Source organism: Struthio camelus, chromosome 2 (genome assembly GCF_040807025.1).
Source record: "Struthio camelus isolate bStrCam1 chromosome 2, bStrCam1.hap1, whole genome shotgun sequence".
Classification (NCBI taxonomy): domain Eukaryota; kingdom Metazoa; phylum Chordata; class Aves; order Struthioniformes; family Struthionidae; genus Struthio; species Struthio camelus.
The window spans coordinates 148117604-148137375 of record NC_090943.1 but is presented as its reverse complement, the minus strand read 5'-3'; the positions used below and the strand labels follow the sequence as shown (position 1 = coordinate 148137375).

General features: G+C 45.6%; 1 protein-coding gene across 1 annotated transcript in view; it reads left to right on the top strand.

The window, feature by feature from the left end:
* The first annotated feature begins 275 nt into the window (after positions 1-275).
* SDC2 (syndecan 2) overlaps positions 276-19772 on the top strand; it is a 63918-nt gene continuing 44421 nt past the window's right edge. The window contains exon 1 of the mRNA XM_068932977.1: positions 276-602. Coding sequence (XP_068789078.1) covers positions 543-602 — 60 coding nt within the window. The 5' untranslated portion in view covers positions 276-542. The remainder of the gene's footprint in view (positions 603-19772) is intronic.

Here is a 19772-nt window from a genome sequence, read left to right as displayed (position 1 = left end):
CAGGTTCCTGCTTTTCCGCGGGGCCAGCCCTTGCTCGGTCGGCCCGCGGCGCTGCTCATGTTTTCCACTGGGGAGAGGGGGGGGCTGTTTAGCCAGGGCAGCCCGGGGCGGGGGGGGGGGGGGGGGGAAGTTGCTTGAATTTGCGAAGGGAGCGAGCGAGCGCCGGCGGCGAGCCGCCTCCTTCCACTGGCTGGGGGAGCTGCCAATCTGTGTTGTAATCCTGCAGGAATTTCTGCTGGGTTTAACTGCGAGCCGCGCCGCTGCCGCCCCGCACTCGGGGCGGAGGGAGGGCGGCGGCGGAGCCGGCACGGCGCAGCAGCGGCAGCAGCGGCAGCAGCAGCAGTAGTAGGAGTCCGGGCGCCCGCAGCGCCGCGCAAGCCTCGGCCCGCGGGGAGAGCGGCGCGGGCGCGGAGCGCAGCGGAGCGGCGGCGGGAGCGGCGGCCCACAGGGCGCCCACCTGGGCGCTGCCGAGCGGCGCAGCCCCGCTTTTCTCCTTTGTGCTCGGCCCCGGCGGCCGCCGCCCGGCCGGCACCGCGGGAATAATGCGGGGCGTGTGGCTAGCGCTCACCTTCAGCTTCGTGGCCTGCGCCTCCGGGCAGCCGGTGAGTGGCCGCGGGCGGACGGGCCGGGCAAGGGCTTGTGCCCCGGCGGGCGCGGGGGCTCCGCGGGCCGGGCCGGGCCGGGCTGGGCGGCTGCGCTCCGTCTGCCCAGGCGGGGGGCGCGCAGCCCCGGGCCGGCTCGCCGTTGCCCGCGCGGGGAGGAGCGCGCTCACTAGCGGAGGCATCTGTTGCTAGCTGAGCACTCCTCGGGAACGGAGCGCAGGGGAAAATAAAAAGAAGAACCCCCCCCCCCACCTCCGCCTCTACCCGAAAAGGCGAAGCCGGGGGAGCACCGTCCCTCCGGCCAGCTTCATCATCCCGAAGTTTGCCGCGACGGCCGCCCGCCCCGGCGGGGGACGGTGCCGGCCCCCGGCCGGGCCCAGCCGCCTGCCGGCTGCGGCGGGGGGACGCGGGCTCCCCCCGGTGCCGCTCTGCCGGGGAGGCGGCGGACCGCGCCGGCCCCGGGCGGCCGGGCCGGGGGCTTCGGGGCGCCCCGACCCGCGGGGGCTGGCTGCCGGAGGGAGCCCTGCCGGCGCTGTGCCCCGCCGGGGCAGCGGGGGTCTCTACCCTGCCCAACGCAGAGGTAGGACTCGGCTGACTGCACTTTATTTGAATCGCCAGCCCAGGAAAACCCTTCCTCCCGCCTCCTCCCCGCTGCTTCCCGGGCAGTGAGAAGTAAACGTTTCCTCGCGAAATAACCCGCTCCGGCCGGTCCCCTTGCTGGCCGCACTCGCTCCGCTCCGGGGCGCCCCGGCTTCCCCCGCCGCCGGCTGCCCCTCTGCGAGAGCCCCGGGGCCCCGCGGGGGCGCCCCGGCGGCAGGCGCGTTTCCCGGCGCGGGCTGCGCGGCTCCCCGCGGGCGGCCGCGGAACAAGAGCCCCTCTGTGCGCAGCGCCCCGGGGGAGGCTGCCGCGGCACGGAGAGCCGCGAGGGCGGCCCTTGCGCGGCTAACCCTTCCCGTATGGTTTTGCTCCGCGGTGCTCGGCATAACGCTGCTGTTTACCCTTTGCAGAGCCGCAAGTGTATTTGCTAAGCGGGGACCTCCGCTTAATGCAATTAACTCCGTTGCTAGGGTTTGTCCCTCTTGCGAAGCCAGTCTTTCGGCGAAGCGCTCCCACCGCCGGCGCGGGGACAGCAAAGCCTTGCCGTAGTGGCTTAGTCCTTTGCATCGGTGACTCTGAGGTGCCTTGAGACTGTCGTGAGAGAAGGGGGCGTGCAGATGACACGGTTGCAGTCTTTTGGCAAAGATTAAGAAATAATAAATTGAGGCTTCAATATGACATTAAAATACCGTGGCAATTTAATCCAATTAAAATGAGCTGCTCCACTGAACTAAATAATGTCGCTAGCTTCAGTTAACTTTTGAAGTTGTCTAGTTTTTGTATGAATTAGCCGAGTCGCAGACTTTATGAAATCTGGCCCATCCTTAATGATTTCTAAGGATACAGTTGCAAAATACTTTCTTAAGGACTAATTAAAATGGGTTGTGCAAAACACTGACTGCAGATTCCGCTAAGTATAGCTACACTGCAGAAGCGCTCATTTGCTAATGAGGTACAATATATGTTAATTTTATAGAAGTGATGTTGTTATGCGGTTCTCTGATGGTATAGTAACCGTTAAACTGCCACAGTAATTAGTAAAGTACTAGGTTTTATGATTTTTGCCTTAGGATGAACACGCTCATATGAGCTGTGAGGCGGGTTGTCGGGTTGTTTACTGGTGCAGCATGGTTTATGGGGTAAGGGGGAGAGAGCGAGGCGGGGAGCCAGGCAGCTTTGACGCAGCACCCTCGTGGCTGGGAGAAAGTTGTGGAAAGACTAGAAAAGTAAAAGGAGGTTAATTTCCCTCCCCCTCCCCCCCCCCCCCGCCTTTTTCTGGGCCTGGCTGCAGCTGCATGGTCTCTTAAGACAGGATTTTGTAGACTTGGTTTTGAGAGAAGATATATGCCAAATGTGTAGCCTCTGCAGAATGCTGTCCTTGTAGTAAAAGGAGTTTTATATAGATGCTTAAAAAGCCTGCTAGCTCCCCAGAGCATTGTCAAGTGGTTTCATCTCTAAATTTCTCCTCCTTTTTTTGGTTCTGCTATTCATTATTATTGTTACTTGGGCAAGGCTGTAAGGTAAAAATCTCTCCTTTCTGAAGAAGTAAATTATCCAAGGGATTCTATTTTGGGGAGGAGAGGAAAGAGGGAGATTGTTTCCTAAAGTAGCGAGTCCACTGCGTTTGCTTTGTGTTACTAACAAACGCTGCTGTTTGGGGTGGCCCTAGTAGATGTCAGAACCGTGTTAAAGACGTACTGGAACAGAAAGCCACCACTGAAGCTAGGGTCAGTTTGTGTGCAGGGTGCACAGTGGTGTGTCCTGAAGTGGACTGTGCAGCTGCAAATTGCCTCATGTGCGCTATCCGAGCTCACAGCTGTTTGGGGCTGGCGTTGGCCTACTGACGGCAGGAGGATGAGCCGGTCACGGTCATGCCAAAGTGTGTATGGTGGGAAGTGTCACTCTCTTCAAAACTGGTGGATTGCAGCCAGGACTTGCTGGTTGAGTTGTTGCCATTAGTGCAGTGTATGGTGTGATGTCAGATTAAAGTGGAATCCAGTAATCCCCGTCAGGCCTGGAAGAATCTTGTGGGCTCACTCAGGCTTGGATGAAGGAAAGAAATGTGCTTTTTAGCTACCATGATGATTTTCTGGTTTGCTTTTAGGAGAGGGAAAGAGAGAAACATAAAACTACTGGAAAGAAAGGGCAGACTCTGTAAGTGAAAGGTCTGACGGGCCTTTTAAAAGGTTCGGTCCAGTCCTGCTGATAGCAGCCAGCCCTTGCTGATTTTACTTGGCACTGAACTCTGTTGCTATTATCCGAGTTGTACTTGTCATTTCCCATTCTGAAGATGCTAAAATAGCTTTCTGTTTCTTCTGGTTTCACATGAGTGGGACTACTAGTTTTCTGGGATTTTCATGATCAGGTAATCCCCCAACCAGGCTGGTGCAGGTGTGGATAACTAGTAGGTTATTCTGCCTACTGCATCAGAATAAACTCTCCTCCCAAAGAGATGATTAATAGTTGCTCTTAATCACGGGACTTTGGCGCCCCAAGCAATGCCTGTGGTTGGGTTTTATGCTTTCAGTAAAACATAGCACTGTAGCAACTAGAGTGTCAACGTCAACTGAGTGATCTTTCTGATTCCTCTGTAAGCCTCTGAGACTGAATTGTTGACATAAATATAGTTATTAAAGGATGATGCAAGGACAATATTTGCTATCATTTTGAGAAATATTTAATCTTTCGGAAATGTGATAGTTTAATTCTTCTACATTTGTTTCTAATGGCTACATTGCTTTCCAATTTTAGACAATTGGTGTTGTGTTGGAGAGGAGGAATGTTTTTCTGAAATATACAGCTAGACTTTGGAGATAGTTACCAGAGGAGAAGAAGAAAGAAGTGCTGAATAGATAAGTAGCCTTTCAGGTTTTTTGCGCCACGAGTGTCTCTCTTAAGTGCATTAAATCTGCATTGCCAAGTAAGTTCCAAAGAAAGATAGGAAACTTATTTTGTCTTGATATATTCCCACCCTTCCTCAACTTCCATGAACTCTTCTTCATGCTGTAAACTTAATAGATGTCTGTTCCTTTTGTGGCTTGGCAGCATTCTCTGACATGGCTGCCGCTCTTCGTTCTGGAGGAGCATCAGGGTACACTCATCCAACAGCTCCTTGCAATCCTCATATGCTGGAAATTTGGTTAAGCCCTGACTTCTACTTCCAATTTCAGCGACTGTGATTGTAGCGCTGAACTTAACTCGCTGCGGGAAGTCTCCCCTTATCTGGATGTTCTCAGGAACCTCTTCCTGGGAATAGGTTTTCCCTCCCAGGTTAGCTTATCTCTTAAAAATTAAACAACAGATGATTCCTGACCTGAGATCAAACACTTAAAGCAGTTTCTCTTTTTAATATCTTAGCCCTGAGGTCTGCATTGGATCTGGTTTAATATTCAGGCCTAAAGTGGAGAGATGTGTTCCCTGCATTTTTTCCTGGATCCTTATCAAGGAAGTCGATGAGAGCCTAGTCTTCAAGGACAAGTTAGGGCAGATTTCTTGAAGTCTGGTAGGGGCTTGTGGTTCTTGGGCAGATGATACATCAAACCTACCACAGAGGTAACTGCTGCAGCGGATGGATTAAAGATGGTGAACTTCAGAGAATTATCCGTAAGTTGTTAGCCTTGAGTTTATTTGAAATTTTGGGGGATATAAGCCTCTGTGATCCTAATCTTAAATGTGAGCTCAGGATGACTAGTTCACAGCCTAATTTTTGGCTAGCAGAGATGTCACTTATAAAACCCCCCACTTGAAAAGCACAGCTATGATCTAATCCTTCCAGAAAGGATGGGGGGGGACCTACCTGCTGTCCTCGATGGGGAACGTGACATTTGAATGGGAAATGCTGAGCTCCTGGAGGAGCTCCTCAGTGCTTCAGCAGGATCCCCTGAGAAACAGTCAGGCTTTTTGTTTGCCCTGCTCTTCAGTCAGTTGTCTTTGTCAAGCAGAGGCATATGGATGGCACTTATTAGTTACATTATCTCACCAAATTGACTTTTGTCATTGAGCAGTTTACACGTTTTCCTTACGGCAAAGAATTGCAGGCTTTAGTAAGGCTCAGAGTCTGAACAAAGCAGTCTTCTCTGGTTAAGGAGAAGTACTTTTTTTGTCATCCTATTAGATTTGACTGCCTATATTTTTTAATAAAAACGTTGCATTTGAGAATGGAAAGCTTATTCTAGGCCCTGTGTAAGACCTTACTTGAATCGAAGTCTTAAAGATGCCCTCTGTCTTAAAGATGCCCAACTAATGAGCAAGCCATTTGGTGTGGATTCAAGTTGCTTTACTTTCCATCCTGTAGCAAGCATGGGAGAATTATTTTAGGCTGTTCTGTGAGCAGATTGTTGTTTGATTACCTTCAGTTCATGCTTACAAGAAAATAATAAACTGCTATCTATAATCTTTTCAGGACTGGTAATTTATTCACAGGTTACACTGCACTCTTCAGTGATTTGGGAACAAGATTCCCCTTGCTCACACTGAAGGATAATTTGCAATCTCTTGAGTAAAGACTGCATTAGTGTTTGACCCTATAATGATGACAGTTCTCTGTGTATGTTGTTTTCTTGATTAGCTCAACCCTGAGGGATACTATCAAAAGAATACTAGATATTTAGGCAGGAATGCAAAATGCATGTAATCCTCGAAAGTATTGGAAAACTGATTGCAGTAGAAAGAAAAAATAGCATGAAACAACCATTTTCAACAAGTACTTTTGCACTGAACAAATTATTTCTGTCTGAGTCTCAGGTAGAGGCTTCGTTTGAAATGAAATAATGACTAATAAGGCAGTGATGAATCTGCAGAAGTTGGCCCTGCCTGTAGATAGGGTATTACTGTGTCACATAAGCCATGCTTAACTGAAGCATGAGCTGGACCTTCCATGTGAAATCACTATTTTTAGTTTATAGATAAACAACTTCCTCAGCAATTGCCCATCTGAGCTAAATTGTTTTGTTCCAAAGGTGAATTGATTTGGGAAAGTTCAAATAAAAACTTGTTTGACTATGTTTGAGTTGTGAGCATGAAGATAAATAAATACTTTGTACTTTTATTAAAGGTAAGGAGACGAAGGGACTTGCAGAAGGTCAAACAGCCTATGGTATACCCAGGAGCAGAATCAAAATGTTCAGATACGTTCTGGTTGCTAATCACAATGCTAGCATTGTCTATATTTAAATATTATGTTGTCAGAGGTGTGTTGCTTCTTCTTGATTAACCATAATGAAGCGTAATTTTCTCTGGAGGCACTTCCACATTGATGAAACCTGCTTGTCACCTTTCACATCAGTGTGAAGTGGCCCATCCTTATTTTTTGAACAGTATTTCGGAAGAGCGAAGCTAATGGTCTCACAGAGCCATGGGACTGCTAAAGCAGTACAGTCTGGGAGCTTCTTGGAGGGCAGTTGGATGTGTGACCGGTCTGGCCTCAAGGCTAAGGATGTTCCGAGAGAAGAAAATATTTCATATGCTTTCTGCCACATGAGCTAATAACCTCACGAGGTCTTTCATCTCTCCTACCTTCTCCAAGGTCCTCTTTGGTGTATCTGTTCATGTCCCTCTGTTAGATATGCAAGTACAAGGGAGCCTTCCTCTTTCTCTGGGCTGAGCTGCGTGAATTCCGGCTGTGCCCAACCATTACTGGTGAAGGTGCGGTACCTGCCTGAACATCTGGCTGAGCAGAGCACCTGTAGGTCACAGCTGGTAATGTGCTTGGTCTCTTTTGGAGAGAGCTCTCCAAAAGAGAGGTTGAAAAACCAAGGCATATTCAGTGTTCAGACTGGGTTCTGCAAGGGAAGACTAAAAATGAGTTTAAAGATATGAGAGTTTGGGTACTGATGTCTCCTATAGGGCCTCGGAGAGGAGAGCTGTCCAGAAGACAGATTCTTGCTTTGCTTGGTTAATTACTTTTCGCTTGTTCTGGATGTGGCGATCCCGGAATCAGTGCATCACTTAAACTGATTACCAGGTGAAAACCTCTGCAAAACCTTTGTTTGAAAGTGATTTGAAAAGACTGTGCAACTCCGCATTCAAATATGCAGTCACAGAGGTTTAGCATATAGAGTGTTTTTATTATTTAAAATGAAAACCTGCAAGGGAAACAAAGGGGAAAAGGTGAAGCCAGCTCAAATTAATTGAAACGCCCTATTGTCGGGCATACAAAATTTAAGCTTCCATTGAGTATAAATTTGTGACACTGCATAAGTAAAAATAGGTATGGCTTAGCCCTAAAAAAAAATATATATATATATATATTCTTCCTGAAGCAAGGATGTGCATAAAATAATGTTGCCGAGGAACAAGATCCTGAGCTTTTGGTAGAAAAGCTCTGCAGAATATCTTATTCCTGTTCTGGCTGTTGGACTGCATCCCCTTCCAGATGGGAGCTCACGCATGCTCGGTACTTGCACGTGCCACTGGTGGCAGCAGCAAGTGCAGTTAGTGCAGCAGGGAGAAGGAACATCCATGAGTAGAGTATGTGAAATTGGCTATGTTCATAAGTCGCTTGCATAAGTCTCATTGTGAGAAGGCGAAAAGAAGCAGCGTGTAACGTTAGAAGATTAATACTATAGGATTATTAGTGATTTAAGCATCTGTAGCATGTGGTACTCGTAAATCTCTTTCTCCATGGTAGAACAATAAAGATAACTAGTAATGGAGATAGATGTGGAAAGTTACAGAAGTGCCATATACAGCTTCTAATTTCTTGTGTTTGGGGCTATTTATAATTTTTCAGTCATGTTCTCTTTGATTATTTCTTGTCTGTGAAGGCTGGCTTTTTCACTGTAACATCTAACGTGGTTTGAGATGAACTTCAGACATGCTCCAAGAAGTTTCAATGTCTGGGGAGACTATCTCCAGAGAGCTTTTTAGCTCTCTGTAGCTGTTGCAGTTCTCCCTTAGACATGCTTTGAGACTTTGTGTGTGTGTATGCGCATGCATGCGATTTTATATAAATCTTTATTTTACATATATTCTTATTTTTTATTTTATATTACTCTTTATTTGTATGTGTGCTTTTTTTATGAAAGCAAAATGTCTTCAAGTGTTAGGAAAAGAAATACTCTGCAGAATGCTAACTAGTTAAATAAGCAGAACAAAATTGCTCTCAAAATTGTCTGTCTTTGTAATTCTCTTGGCCTGGAATTAGAATGGGAAGAGCATCTTCTCTGACCTAATTTACCAGGAAAAAAGCCTAAAACAGAAGGTGGTCTGTAGAAATATCTCTTCCTCTTGTTTCTTTACTTTTGGTTTAGTACAACAGTTTTGTAACAGCTTTCTTTCCTAAACAGTATTTGATCCTCCATAGTTCCCACAGGTTCTTTGGATTCCGCCCCCCACCGCTGTCTCCAGGGCAGCCTTCCCTCTGCCGTCAGAGTGCTGGTAGCGAGAAGGGGCACTGTGTTCAGCGCCGAGAAACATGAATGAGCTGGAGAGAGTCTTTCCTGAATGGAGAAAGCTCAGAATAATGGCAGGAGGGTAAATGCGGAGGTCTGGACTGACCTGACCCGATTGGAAGATAGTGACCGAACCGTCTTGGTCTGAATGAACTGCTGGCTCTGCTGAAATAGTCTATCCGTGTTGCAGCTCGAGTTGGTTGAATTTGTTAGACTTGCTTCTTTTTCCTCCCTTCCCTTCAGCTCTGCTGAAGATCTGTCTGCTGCGTGAAAACATGGCAGAGCTCTCCAGAAGTTTGCAGAGACTTTGGGAGTGGGCAGGGGAGGGGACCAAGGAAGCTCTGTCAAGCCATGGGATGGCTTCTGCTCTTCTGGCAGCAGCCGTGGCGCTTCCGGCGGGACAACATGGAGCATCTGCTGGGATGCAGAGGGAAGGCAGGATGTGCGGGGGCAGAAGAAGAGAAAAATCTGAAACCCACCTATAAAAAGATACGTTGATAACACTTAACAACCTTATATCCAACCTATTGCATAACACTTGGAAACCTCACTGCAGTTTTGATCTGACGCTGCAGGGTTTGAGGGCGAGAAAGGTGGGTACAATGGGCACCAGGTAAAACCAAGTGTGGTGGCATCCATGCTGTCGTTGCTCCTGAGAGCATCTTTACCCAAACTTGGGCTCAGGAATAGGCTTTTGCTGGGTGGGTGGGTGGGGGGAGGGTGAGCCCATGAAACTATGCTGCAGCTTGCTGAAATGAGGGAAATGCTGAGCTACTCATCGCACAGGAGCATTGGGTCTAAAATAGTTTGAGACAGTACTCTATAGCATTGCTGCACTGAAAATGTCATTTCTTGTGTGTTTTGTAAGTGTAGGATATTAGAAAGGGGAAATGACCTTTCTTGCTTTTTGTTCCTGTTCTTACTGTGATTCAAAATCTTAAAATCTTCTGTCCTTGGCTTCACTAATGCTACTTTCCTGACTGTAGGTCTCCTATTTAACCCACACTTTGTAACCTGTTTGCTTGGTGCAGGTCTCTCTTGGTGGATAGCTGTAACTGGTCTTCTGGTATACACCAAAAGCCAGATGTACTTAATGATGCAGTTTTCTCAATACATTTTTTGAGAATCAAGAATCTTTTCTATGGGTTAAAGAAGTCTGCTGGGCTTGTGGACATATAGTAGGTCCACTGTAGTCGTGTTACTGTAATTTTATTTTTTTTTTGTTTTTCTTACCTTCTCTAAATGTACTACAAGAATTAGGTAATTTTGGGTTATGACTGAAAGAAAAAACCCTAATTTGGGAATAAAATACGTACTTCTATAATGTACAAATAGGAGGCTTCGTGTGGCTTCGTGTTGCTGCCTCATATAAAATCTTAGGGCTTAAACTTATAAAGATGTTTGGCTCTGGGAACCTCGGGAAGACTGAAGGGAATAATTATTCTGGTAAATATGGCCAACCTCATCAAGAATAGGTGGGATCCCTCTTTATGAAGATTGTGGCTGTAAAGATGGTCAGAACTGACACGCTTACGTACTTCATGTGAGCTACTACAGTACACTTGTTTGTGATCAGAGATGAAGGCATCCTGAGAAAGGATTGGCCAGTGTGTTTCTTTGCTTTTGTCTGTGGCTTCCTGGAGATCCACAGGAAAAGCCGATTCTCTCTTTGATCCCTCTCTCTCTCTCTTTATTTAATTTAGCTAACGTAACTGGAAAACCTCCTTAGAACATTCTGTGGCAGATAGATGTGACATCTGTACAGTTAGTAGTGTCACCTGATTGAAGAGAAGTGGAGAGCAAAACAAGGATAATAGGAAGCCAGGGGTCGATGTTGCTGTGCACCTTCACAACCCTCCCAAAAAGCCAGGCTTACTAGAGTGAACTCGCCTGTGAATTTTGAAAACTGAAAAAAGGAGAAGGCTGAACTTCTAAAGACTTCTCAAGTTCTGAAAGCCTTGATCTTTCTTACCGTGGATTTTGTTGCACTGGTAAGCTCCACAAAAGGTGTGTTTGACCCCAAAGTTTTTGTTATATATAGCGCTATATATATATGTGTGTGTGTATATATATGTATTTATGGATAGATGGACTCATTTTACCTTTTGAAGCTTTCAGTTTTGGGGTTTGGGCATGTTTTACAGATTGACGTAAAATTTCATTTTTAAGAAAAACATGCCTGGATGTGGGCAGCAGTAGGGTGTGCTCTGTTGCCCATTCCTTGAAGTGGCTGGAGTGAGCAGTACAGCTAAGGTAGCAACTGCAGCACTGCTGTTCCCTGACCCTGTGATTCAAGGCTGTGCATAAGCACCACAGGGCAGAGACAGGTTTGCCTTTGAATCCCTAGCTTGGCACTTTCCAATTTCACATCATTCATTACTGTGATGTTAATATCATCTAGCTATACTAGCTATACTTGGGGAGCATTTGGTAAAAGAGGGTGGTGGTGGAGAAATGGCTTCCTTACTTACGCGGATGTATGTGCTTGTCATACCTGAAATGCGTGACCAGTGGTTATAAAGGCTGTTTTTTGGAAGTGCTCTTAACCTCGTGGTATATATCAGGGACTGGAAAATGTGGCTATTTCTAATTATCCACAGGTGGAGAGGGAGGCAGCAGTACACTGTTAGTAGTAATTATCAGTAGTGTGTAAATTCATCTCTTAAGTTGTTAGTTCTAATGCACTGAGAAGTATTTAATCTGAAGTCTGGCACAGCCTCCAAATGGAAGTGTTCAAAGGAGGCCTGACCTAATTTTAGTGAGAAAGCATGCAAGCCTTCCTTATTCTGCTAGTTTCTTGCAGAAGAAAATCATTTTTCAATGATAAAGTCTTTGTACCCTACACGTGCTTATACTTTACTGCAGAGCATGTGAATAAAAGCAGCCATTACAAGCCAGGTGGTAAATATAGCACACAGCTTAACAGAAATGACCTTCAATTAAGCAGAGGCAGTCCCTTCCACTGCACTGTGCAGCTGTCAGTCAGCTTGCTTTAAGACTTCTCTGCTGGCTCTTTTTGTGAATAGTTGCGAAGCCTGAAGTGCCATGCTAGCTATGGGTATGAGAGAAAAAACTTCCTGCTTACGCTGAACTCTTATTGCAGTGAACATCTCGGAAAATGTGAAGTAACTTAAAAGTTTACCTTCTCTTCCAGATAAGTAAATCCTCACGTTATAAAACATTGTCCACTGAGCTATGTAAGTTTTTCTGTTAATGTGTATAGCAAATGCTCTTTCCTTTGGATAAATCAAAGCACATGTAATGCAATTATGTTTTAATGGGCTTTTGCCTTTTAAAAAAAAAGGGGAAAAAAGTCCATTTTTTTCCAAGAGTGATACAGCACGGCATACTGCAGTGATGGCTTCTGTGCAAGTGTTCCTTGTTATTTTCTATGTAGGTATAGGCTGTTTTTATCATAAGGTAGGAACGAGCAAAGCAACCTAAACTAAGGGCTTTTAAACTCTATCTAGTCTGTCACTTGATGTTTTCTCAAGCTATCGTCAGTGTAGCGCTGTTGCAAGGCTACTGGTTTCCTACCAGAAGTGCAACTTTTAGTTCAGTGTGTTTTTTAGCATGTGCTGCTGGTAGTTCTGAGCAATACTGCACACTACACAATGGCTACAGTACAATTACTTGTCGTTCATATCTTAATTTCTTTATTTGCTCTTTTTCTCTACAATCTCTTGTGCTTCTAGCCTCCTTTGACAGTGGGTGGTTTTTGTTTGGTTGGTTGTTTTTGTTTTTTTTTTTTTTCCCCCCCCTCCTCTCCCTGCTGCTTTTGTGCTGTCAAGCAGGCCAGGTAGCTGTTAGTATTGGCACTGCTCTCTACTCTCATGTTGCAAGTACAAGATCCAAGAGTAGAAGAAGAGGTAGATGAAAAATTGGGCCCGTCTTGGTCTTTTGCCCACCATCAGGAATCTTTCTCTCTGCTTGCTCAGTGGTTGTCGGTAGTAAAAAGGGGGAGCAGCAAGGAGAGGTTTGGGAGTGGTGTGATTGAAGTGCTGGCAAAGCTCTTCGAGAAGAGGCAGTTCTGAACTGCTGGCAGATCTTGGCCTGATGGTAATTGAGGGGGAAAAACCTGGAGGTGACTGGTTTGCTGTGCTAGTAAATGGAAAAGACCTGCTGTATGGGAGATACCGGTTCCACCTTTTCCTTGTCAGCCGTGTCTGTTTTGACGGCAGTGGAGCACGTGAATCAAGTGTTTAAGCAGACATGGATGATTTGAGCACCATATCCCTCATCCCCTTTGCTTTTTGGAAAGTGAGCGTGTATAGCCAAGCTTTGCAGCTTGGCATTTATCTTTGCTCTTCAGGCTTTCCTGGAACCCTTTTTATTCCCCTCCTGGCACTGGGAAAGGATGAGAAAGACAGATGCAAAAATCTGATGAAGCTGGTGCTCTTCGTGCGGCTTACGATATCGCATCAAAAGCTTATTTTTTTGTACAAATCAACATTTGACTGTTTTAGTGATTAGTAACTGTGCTCCCTCAAATAGAGGGAGCACATGCGAAAGTTAGGATTAATCTGAGAAATATCAGGTTACTTGGGGCACTTTAATCAAGGTGACAGCTGCTTTCCTTATGCTCTCTTGAAACAAAATATTCCAAACCATTAGACAAAGCCTCACCAAATATATTAACCTCGGTACTTTTATTTTTTCCACTAGTTGGTGGAATACTTAGTCCTGTTCACTAATGAAATATTGGAGTAGTAACCTTTTTCCATGGACACCAGAGGGGGAAAAAGTGTGACTATTACCGTCCCGTGTGCGGGCACACGTGTGCACTAACCGACGCTGTCAAAGGCAGGTGATGCCGGGAGGGAGCTGGTTCCCCCCTGAGCGGGTGGGTGTCCCGCGCCTGGCGCATAGGGGCTGCTGCCTCCCGCGCGGTAGCTTTGCTGGGACAGCGAGCAGGAGGGCAGGCGCCGGCAGGGCGCGGGAAGATTAGCTGGGCGCAGCCGTGCGCCCACTCGTAGGCACCTTTCGGCGGGAGCAACCTGCGAACACAACCCCCTCTGCCCCCACCCCTTCCGCTTGCCCTTAAGTAACTGTTTCTTTCTTTGGCTACTGAAACTGACACACTTCATCAGCAATTCAGGAGTGAGAAATGGGAGGCGCTGCTTGAAATAGCACGGATGTGCTGCTCTGGAGAGGCTTATTTGAGGAACAGGCTGTAAGAATCCTCCCCGAGCTCTATTTATGTCTTCTGTCTAATAATACATATTGATTTAAAAAAAAAAAAAATCTCCTGTTGGTATAGTAGGAAAATACAAAAATGCCCTTTTCACACCTTGGATGCAGTTTTCCTTCCAGTGATGAAGGACGAACGTGAGTGGGAAGAGGTTTATATGAAAGAGCAAGATAGATGAAGACCCTAAAACATTAGTTTCTGGCTTTATTGTGGGGTTCTGACCCCCTGTGGCTTTGGGAATCATCCTCCTATACAAAGCCTTTTCTTAGTAGGTTCTCCAGAGAAAACTAGTCTCAAGCTTTCTTTGATTGCCAGAGCCTTCCTCCCAGGACAGTCCCAGGGTCATAAGCATTGGTTTCCTCCAAGGTAAAGGAGTCTTTCCCCAGGTCTCTGCAGAAGGGTCTGCGGAAGAGACAACAGTGGAAAAAGGGAGGTTGAACTGTGAAGCTTGAATATGTCAGACAACAGGGATGACAGATTTAAAAATTGTACGAGGGGCAAGTGCAGCTATCTAATAGCTGAGCCTCGCTGTACTGAAAGTGTAATTCTGCCTATTATGAGCTGTCTACCACCTCTCCTATCTGGTTAGGATAGGCAAGAACTAGGACCGAAAGGATTCGGAAGAAATCAGCTTGATTAAACTTGATGCACAGAGGTGTGATAAAATGCACTAGGAGTTTCACAGAGTGCACTTGAAGAGATGTTTTTGTTAGCATATTAAATAACCATGAGGAAGGCTGAGCTGCGAAGTGAGGGAAGACAGGTAAATCCCAACTGGGAGGTTTTGCAGGAGGCTCCTTGGGCATCAGCAGCTCTCACATTGCAGCAGTATTTTCAGCAGCGACTTGGAACCGGTGTCTTCCTCTGGCCACCGATCCTTCCCCAGGCAGCTATGGAAAAGCACATCTGCATCTCACTTCATTTGTGGTCGATGATGTGAAATGTTTCCAGAGCTGTGAATACTTGCGGTGTAGCTCCGATACTCCCATCAGGGCAGCGAAATGGCAGGAGAGTTAAGGTGTTGGTAGAGCACAAGCTCTGTGTTTCCTGGCTTTCAACCGTCTGGTAATTTCTAACTGCCTAGTTTAGCCTTTCTCAGTTGTGCCTAACTTGGGCCAAGGCCGTGCTATGCAGAGTCGGTACTGAAAGATGTGCTTATTGATGTGGAGAAGGCTGCTCAGGAGTGGGGAAACATTAACATGTGACAAAGAGCTTTTGTACCTAAAGATTTTTACTCTTACGATGTCTGGAGAAATAGGTACACAAGCAGCAAATACCCTATGAGCAGAAGACTGAGCAGTAGGCCTAAAAAGTGACAGTTGCGTCCAGGCTTTTATGTTGGAAATGGTTAAATTGAGCTCCTCTAGGAAAACTGAATGAGGTGTGTTCATGAAGGGAATATCCTGCACATTCTTCTTTTGAAAATTCTCTCTTTTTTTTTTGTTTTTCCTTTCCTTACAGTGCAAGCAGAGCCTGAAACTGTGAGGCTAACCTCTTGCATGAGGTGGCAGCTTCTTCCAGGGGAAAGGGAACAAACATAAAGGAAATCTAAGAGAGAGATGTTCATATAAGAATATTTGAGGGATGTTTTGCTTTCTTTTTCTCTCTCTATTTTTAATCTCCTCATGCCTGTAGCTAGAAGAATCCGAATGCAGTGTGTTCAGTAGGTGCGGTGCAGGACTGGTGAAGCCTAACCAAAATGAGTAGGCATCGCTGGACAGTCATTGAGTATATGCTCTGGAACTGACTCCTTTATTTTTTTTTTTCTTGGGTTTTAGGAGATGAAGAAGGGTGTTCTTTCAGCCCTTCTACTTATTTTAAATAATATGTTGATGTGCCAAGCAGAATAGGATTTATTTTTTCTGATGGTTAGAAGAACCCTGTGATTTAAAAAAAAAAGGTAGTTTGTGACTGTTTGCTTTCAGGTATTTTTGGTCCTTGTTTGTTGTACTGTAAAGTGTTCACAATAAGTATAGGAGTATATTTTCAGGAAAGTTGTGAAATGGGTGACATTTTACAAAAGAACAGCATGTCTCTTTTGGCACCATCATGGTCAAACAAGTAAATATGTGTTTTGGATAAGGAGCCTGATTTTGAAAACATCTATGGATCTGTCCCATCATACAGTCCTTAGTGTATTTTAAATACCACAAATGTCAGGTCAAATATTTTTGTAATTTTTTTCATATTTCATGATTTAAAAATTATTTTTAGTTCTGTTGTATATTGTTGCCCTGTAAATGCCCTGGATTCATAGTATAATTAACACAAGTTAGGGATTAAGTAGCCCAGAACTCCATTAGCGGTTTCTCAGCACTTCCTATGGAGGAAAAAATAGCTCAGTACCTACTTCGCTAGTTTTTGACGTCTTGGATGAAACCGTTGTTAGCAGAGTGTATTTGGGAATTTGCATTTTCAATGTGGAGGGATCTGCCCTGAACTAAAAAAAGTCTCTTTTTCTGCTAAAAATTTGGTAGAGGGGATAGAAAAACGCTGCTGCTATTTATCTCCTGTGGGTACGGAGGGCATCAAGAAAGTCAGACTGGGAGACATGGGGAGAGAAGAGAGAGCCGCAGCGTGACTTCACATGATGAAAATCGTGCTGTAACTGCTCATGACCTAATAACGTCGTTCCAGAAAAGCTGCGTAAGCTTTGGAAGACGCTGCAGCTGTAGACTGGAGACAGGCAGCTTTCCCTGAAGAGGCCAAAAAAATCCATTTGCTATAACTCTTAACTTTTGATTTCTTCTGCTTCTTGATGTTGTTTTCTTTCTGCTGTTTGGAGGACATCAGCTGGGTCCACGCTGTAGAGGCAGGCTCAAGCAGCAGCTCGCAATAGGCAAGGCGGTGGGGAGCACGTGGGTACCTGGCCACGGTGGCCGCCGTGCGGGTGGGAAGTCCGCCTGCGGGGTTAGCTGTCCGCTGAACTGCTCACACCTTTTGAGCAGTGGCTGCGTCATGGCAGCCCTAGGAAAGCTTTCGCCTGACTGTCACAGGTAATGCTGTGGAAGATGAGAGCAGAGTAATGCTGGATGTATTTGTAAGGCTCTAAAAGGTGACCTCGTGCTTGTGAAAGCAGAGGGCTGCTCCCACTAGGGGCAGTAGGACAGGGCAGCAGGTCTCAACAGACTGTTTGGGTGGGAAAAAACCAAATAATACCACTGGCTGTGTTTGAACTGATGTGAAAACGCACAAAAGGACAAGGCAGCTATGTCAATACCGCACAGCGTAAGAAATTTCTTGCTCTGATTGCAACACCAGCAAATCGGTCAGGTGGCATTACTGCTTTGTTGTTGTGCTCCTGTAAGAAGCAAAGAACCTGTATTTTATTGGTTCGTCTTCGTAAATCTCTGATCCAGTGCTTTTAGTATATGAATTAGTTACTAAGTTCAAGTTTGTATTTCTGAATATAGCTTTGCTTATGCATTATAATGCTTATGGTTGTGTTTGACACAACATGTGCTTGACATACATTTATGTGTATGATGAACATTGGCAATTATTTTGTAATTATGTGAGCTATTAAAACTTATATAGCTTTTACCTAATCAATATTTATTAACTGCTAATATTAGTCATTAATGTCTGATAAATGAGATCTTCCAGGAGGTGGTTTCAGCTGAGAAGGCCCCTCTCCTTTCTCCTTTTTTCTTTCTCTCTCTTTCTCTTTGTCCCTCTGTGCAGTTTTCCATTAAGAGAAGTGTTTTCCACCTGCTGCTTTTTGCCTGAGGTTGGAATTTCCCCTCTTGACGGCTTGTCACTGTGTTCGGATGGAGATGTGGGCATCCTGCATTTTCCGAGCAGTCAGAAAGGCGATAGTTCTCCAGGACAAATCCTCTTAGGAGAAGTGAACCCATTTGCCCTGCAGGGGGGATTGAAATGGATCATCTATTCCAACCAGCGCTGTGATTTCATCTCTGGAATTTGGATAGTCGCAAAGCTGAGTTTCTGAACACATTTTTCTTTTTAAAATCTGCTTTTAAATGTCAAGATACTCATCTCTTAAGTATGCAGAACTGACAGATTCTCTCTCCCCCCCCCGGCCCCCCCCACCCCCCCCCCCCCCCCCCCAAACTAGACTCTTTTTGAGGACAGGGAAAGAGCAAGGCAGTACTAAAATAAGGCATTAGGCTGTTTGGGATTGCTGGTTAAGCTTTGGTATCAGTGGAGGGCAAGTCTGGAAGTACTACAGATACCGTTTTCCAGAACAACGTGTGCGGGCATGTAGCATTGCTGGTTACTGTCTTTGCTTTGGGGTGGAAGGAGGCAGGGGTTTCTACGAAAGAAAACAGGAATATTGGTAATAATTCAACTGTTTCCATTATAGTAGTTGGATGGGAAGGGCATAACTACATTTATATATGAAAGCATCATAAGTTACAGGGGGGAGGAAGGAGGGAGCTAAAGAGTTGGCCAGACTTGAGATCCCTTTTTTGTTTAAAAAAAACAATCAACCATGTGAAACCTCACCAAATGGAGGGGGAAAAAAAATTACCTGATCTAACTCGTTTTGCCGTGATCAGCTGCTGTGAATTACATTTGAAAAAGTAAAGCCGCTAACTTGTTTTGATTACAAAAGGTAAAGTTTCTTTTGCATAGTAGTTCACAGATTTCCTTGCCATGGGCCTGATCTGCACAGATTTTTAATTATACTTTTAACATTTTAAAAGTCAACATTTTTTAGCAATTTTACAGAAGGGTCATTAGACACTATATTAATTTCCTTTTCTGTCATTATGTTCTGTATGAGGGTTTATTTTTTAACAGACCACAGAATATGAAACTTTGAGGATTAAAAGTAACTTTAAAAAGTGTAATTGCAACTTGGCTCTCTGTATTATGCCTGTTTCGTGAACTGTTGTTATGCAGCTGAACTTACCCTTTGAATGAAGCCTTATGTACCACAAGAGTTAATATTTAAACCAAACCACCCGCTTAAAATTGGCTACCCATTACCCCAGTTACATTAAATTAGAAACTACAGTAATGGAGTGAAAAGGTTTCTGTTTTGTAGTATGAGCCTCTCTCCCTCCCTCAGGCATCTGACTTATTTCAAGTCTTACTCTGAAGAAAGTAGAGCGCAGTCCTTCAGCTGCGTGTGACCGTCTCGGCACAGCAAAAATAGAAACCAGCGCTATCCCAAATGCATAATTCATCCCGGCGTTAACGGGCATTCGTGGAATACAGTAGATGGGGTGGATTCCTTCAGCGTGCCACGTACGTGGGCTCTGCCAGCGGTGCCCGTGGCTCCCACGCTGGCGGAAAGGCGCCTTGGGGACAACGTGGGCAGCCCCGCAGCCTGGCCAGGGCGCGCAGTGGCCCCACCGCTTCTGGCAAAGTAAAAATTGGCCTCTCATCCACTTCAGGTGTGGGGAAATGCACCCTGGTCTCTTTGAATTTGCGCAGCAGAGCGAGTTGTGTGAATTGACAGAGCTCGCCGTTGCTGGTGTTCTTTGGGTGGAAGCATATTGCTTCAAGCTGTACGGAAAATGGGTATGTTCTAAAATTGTATGTGAGGAAGCAGTTTTGCAAGCTATGGAAGAGCTGCTGGAGCGTGACGTACTCTTCTCCCCTTCCTCTTCTCCTGGAGCAGGATTGCTTGCCTCTGCCCCTGTGCTACGCCAGTGTTGCTAATTATTGCAACCCGAAATGGAGAGTGGGCATCAGGATAGCTTTCGCTGCTGAATATCCAAGATGATCAGCACAAAGTAGATCATGTTGCTAGTAAATCTCTCTTTGCCTGATTCTGAGCAAAATCTGCTAGAGGAAACGAATTATTAGCTTCCGAATTATTAAGAAATTTGGGATACTCTCGCTTCTGCCCTTGGTTGTATCTGAGCAAATGTCAGTGAATTGAATGAAGTTTGTGTTGTAGTAGACAGAGATCCTACTCCAGCATACAAAAAGTGTACTTTAGAGATGATAAAGGATAAAATGATTTCAAGGGTAAAGCGGAATACAGAAAGAACTTTTTTTTTCCTTTCAGAGTGA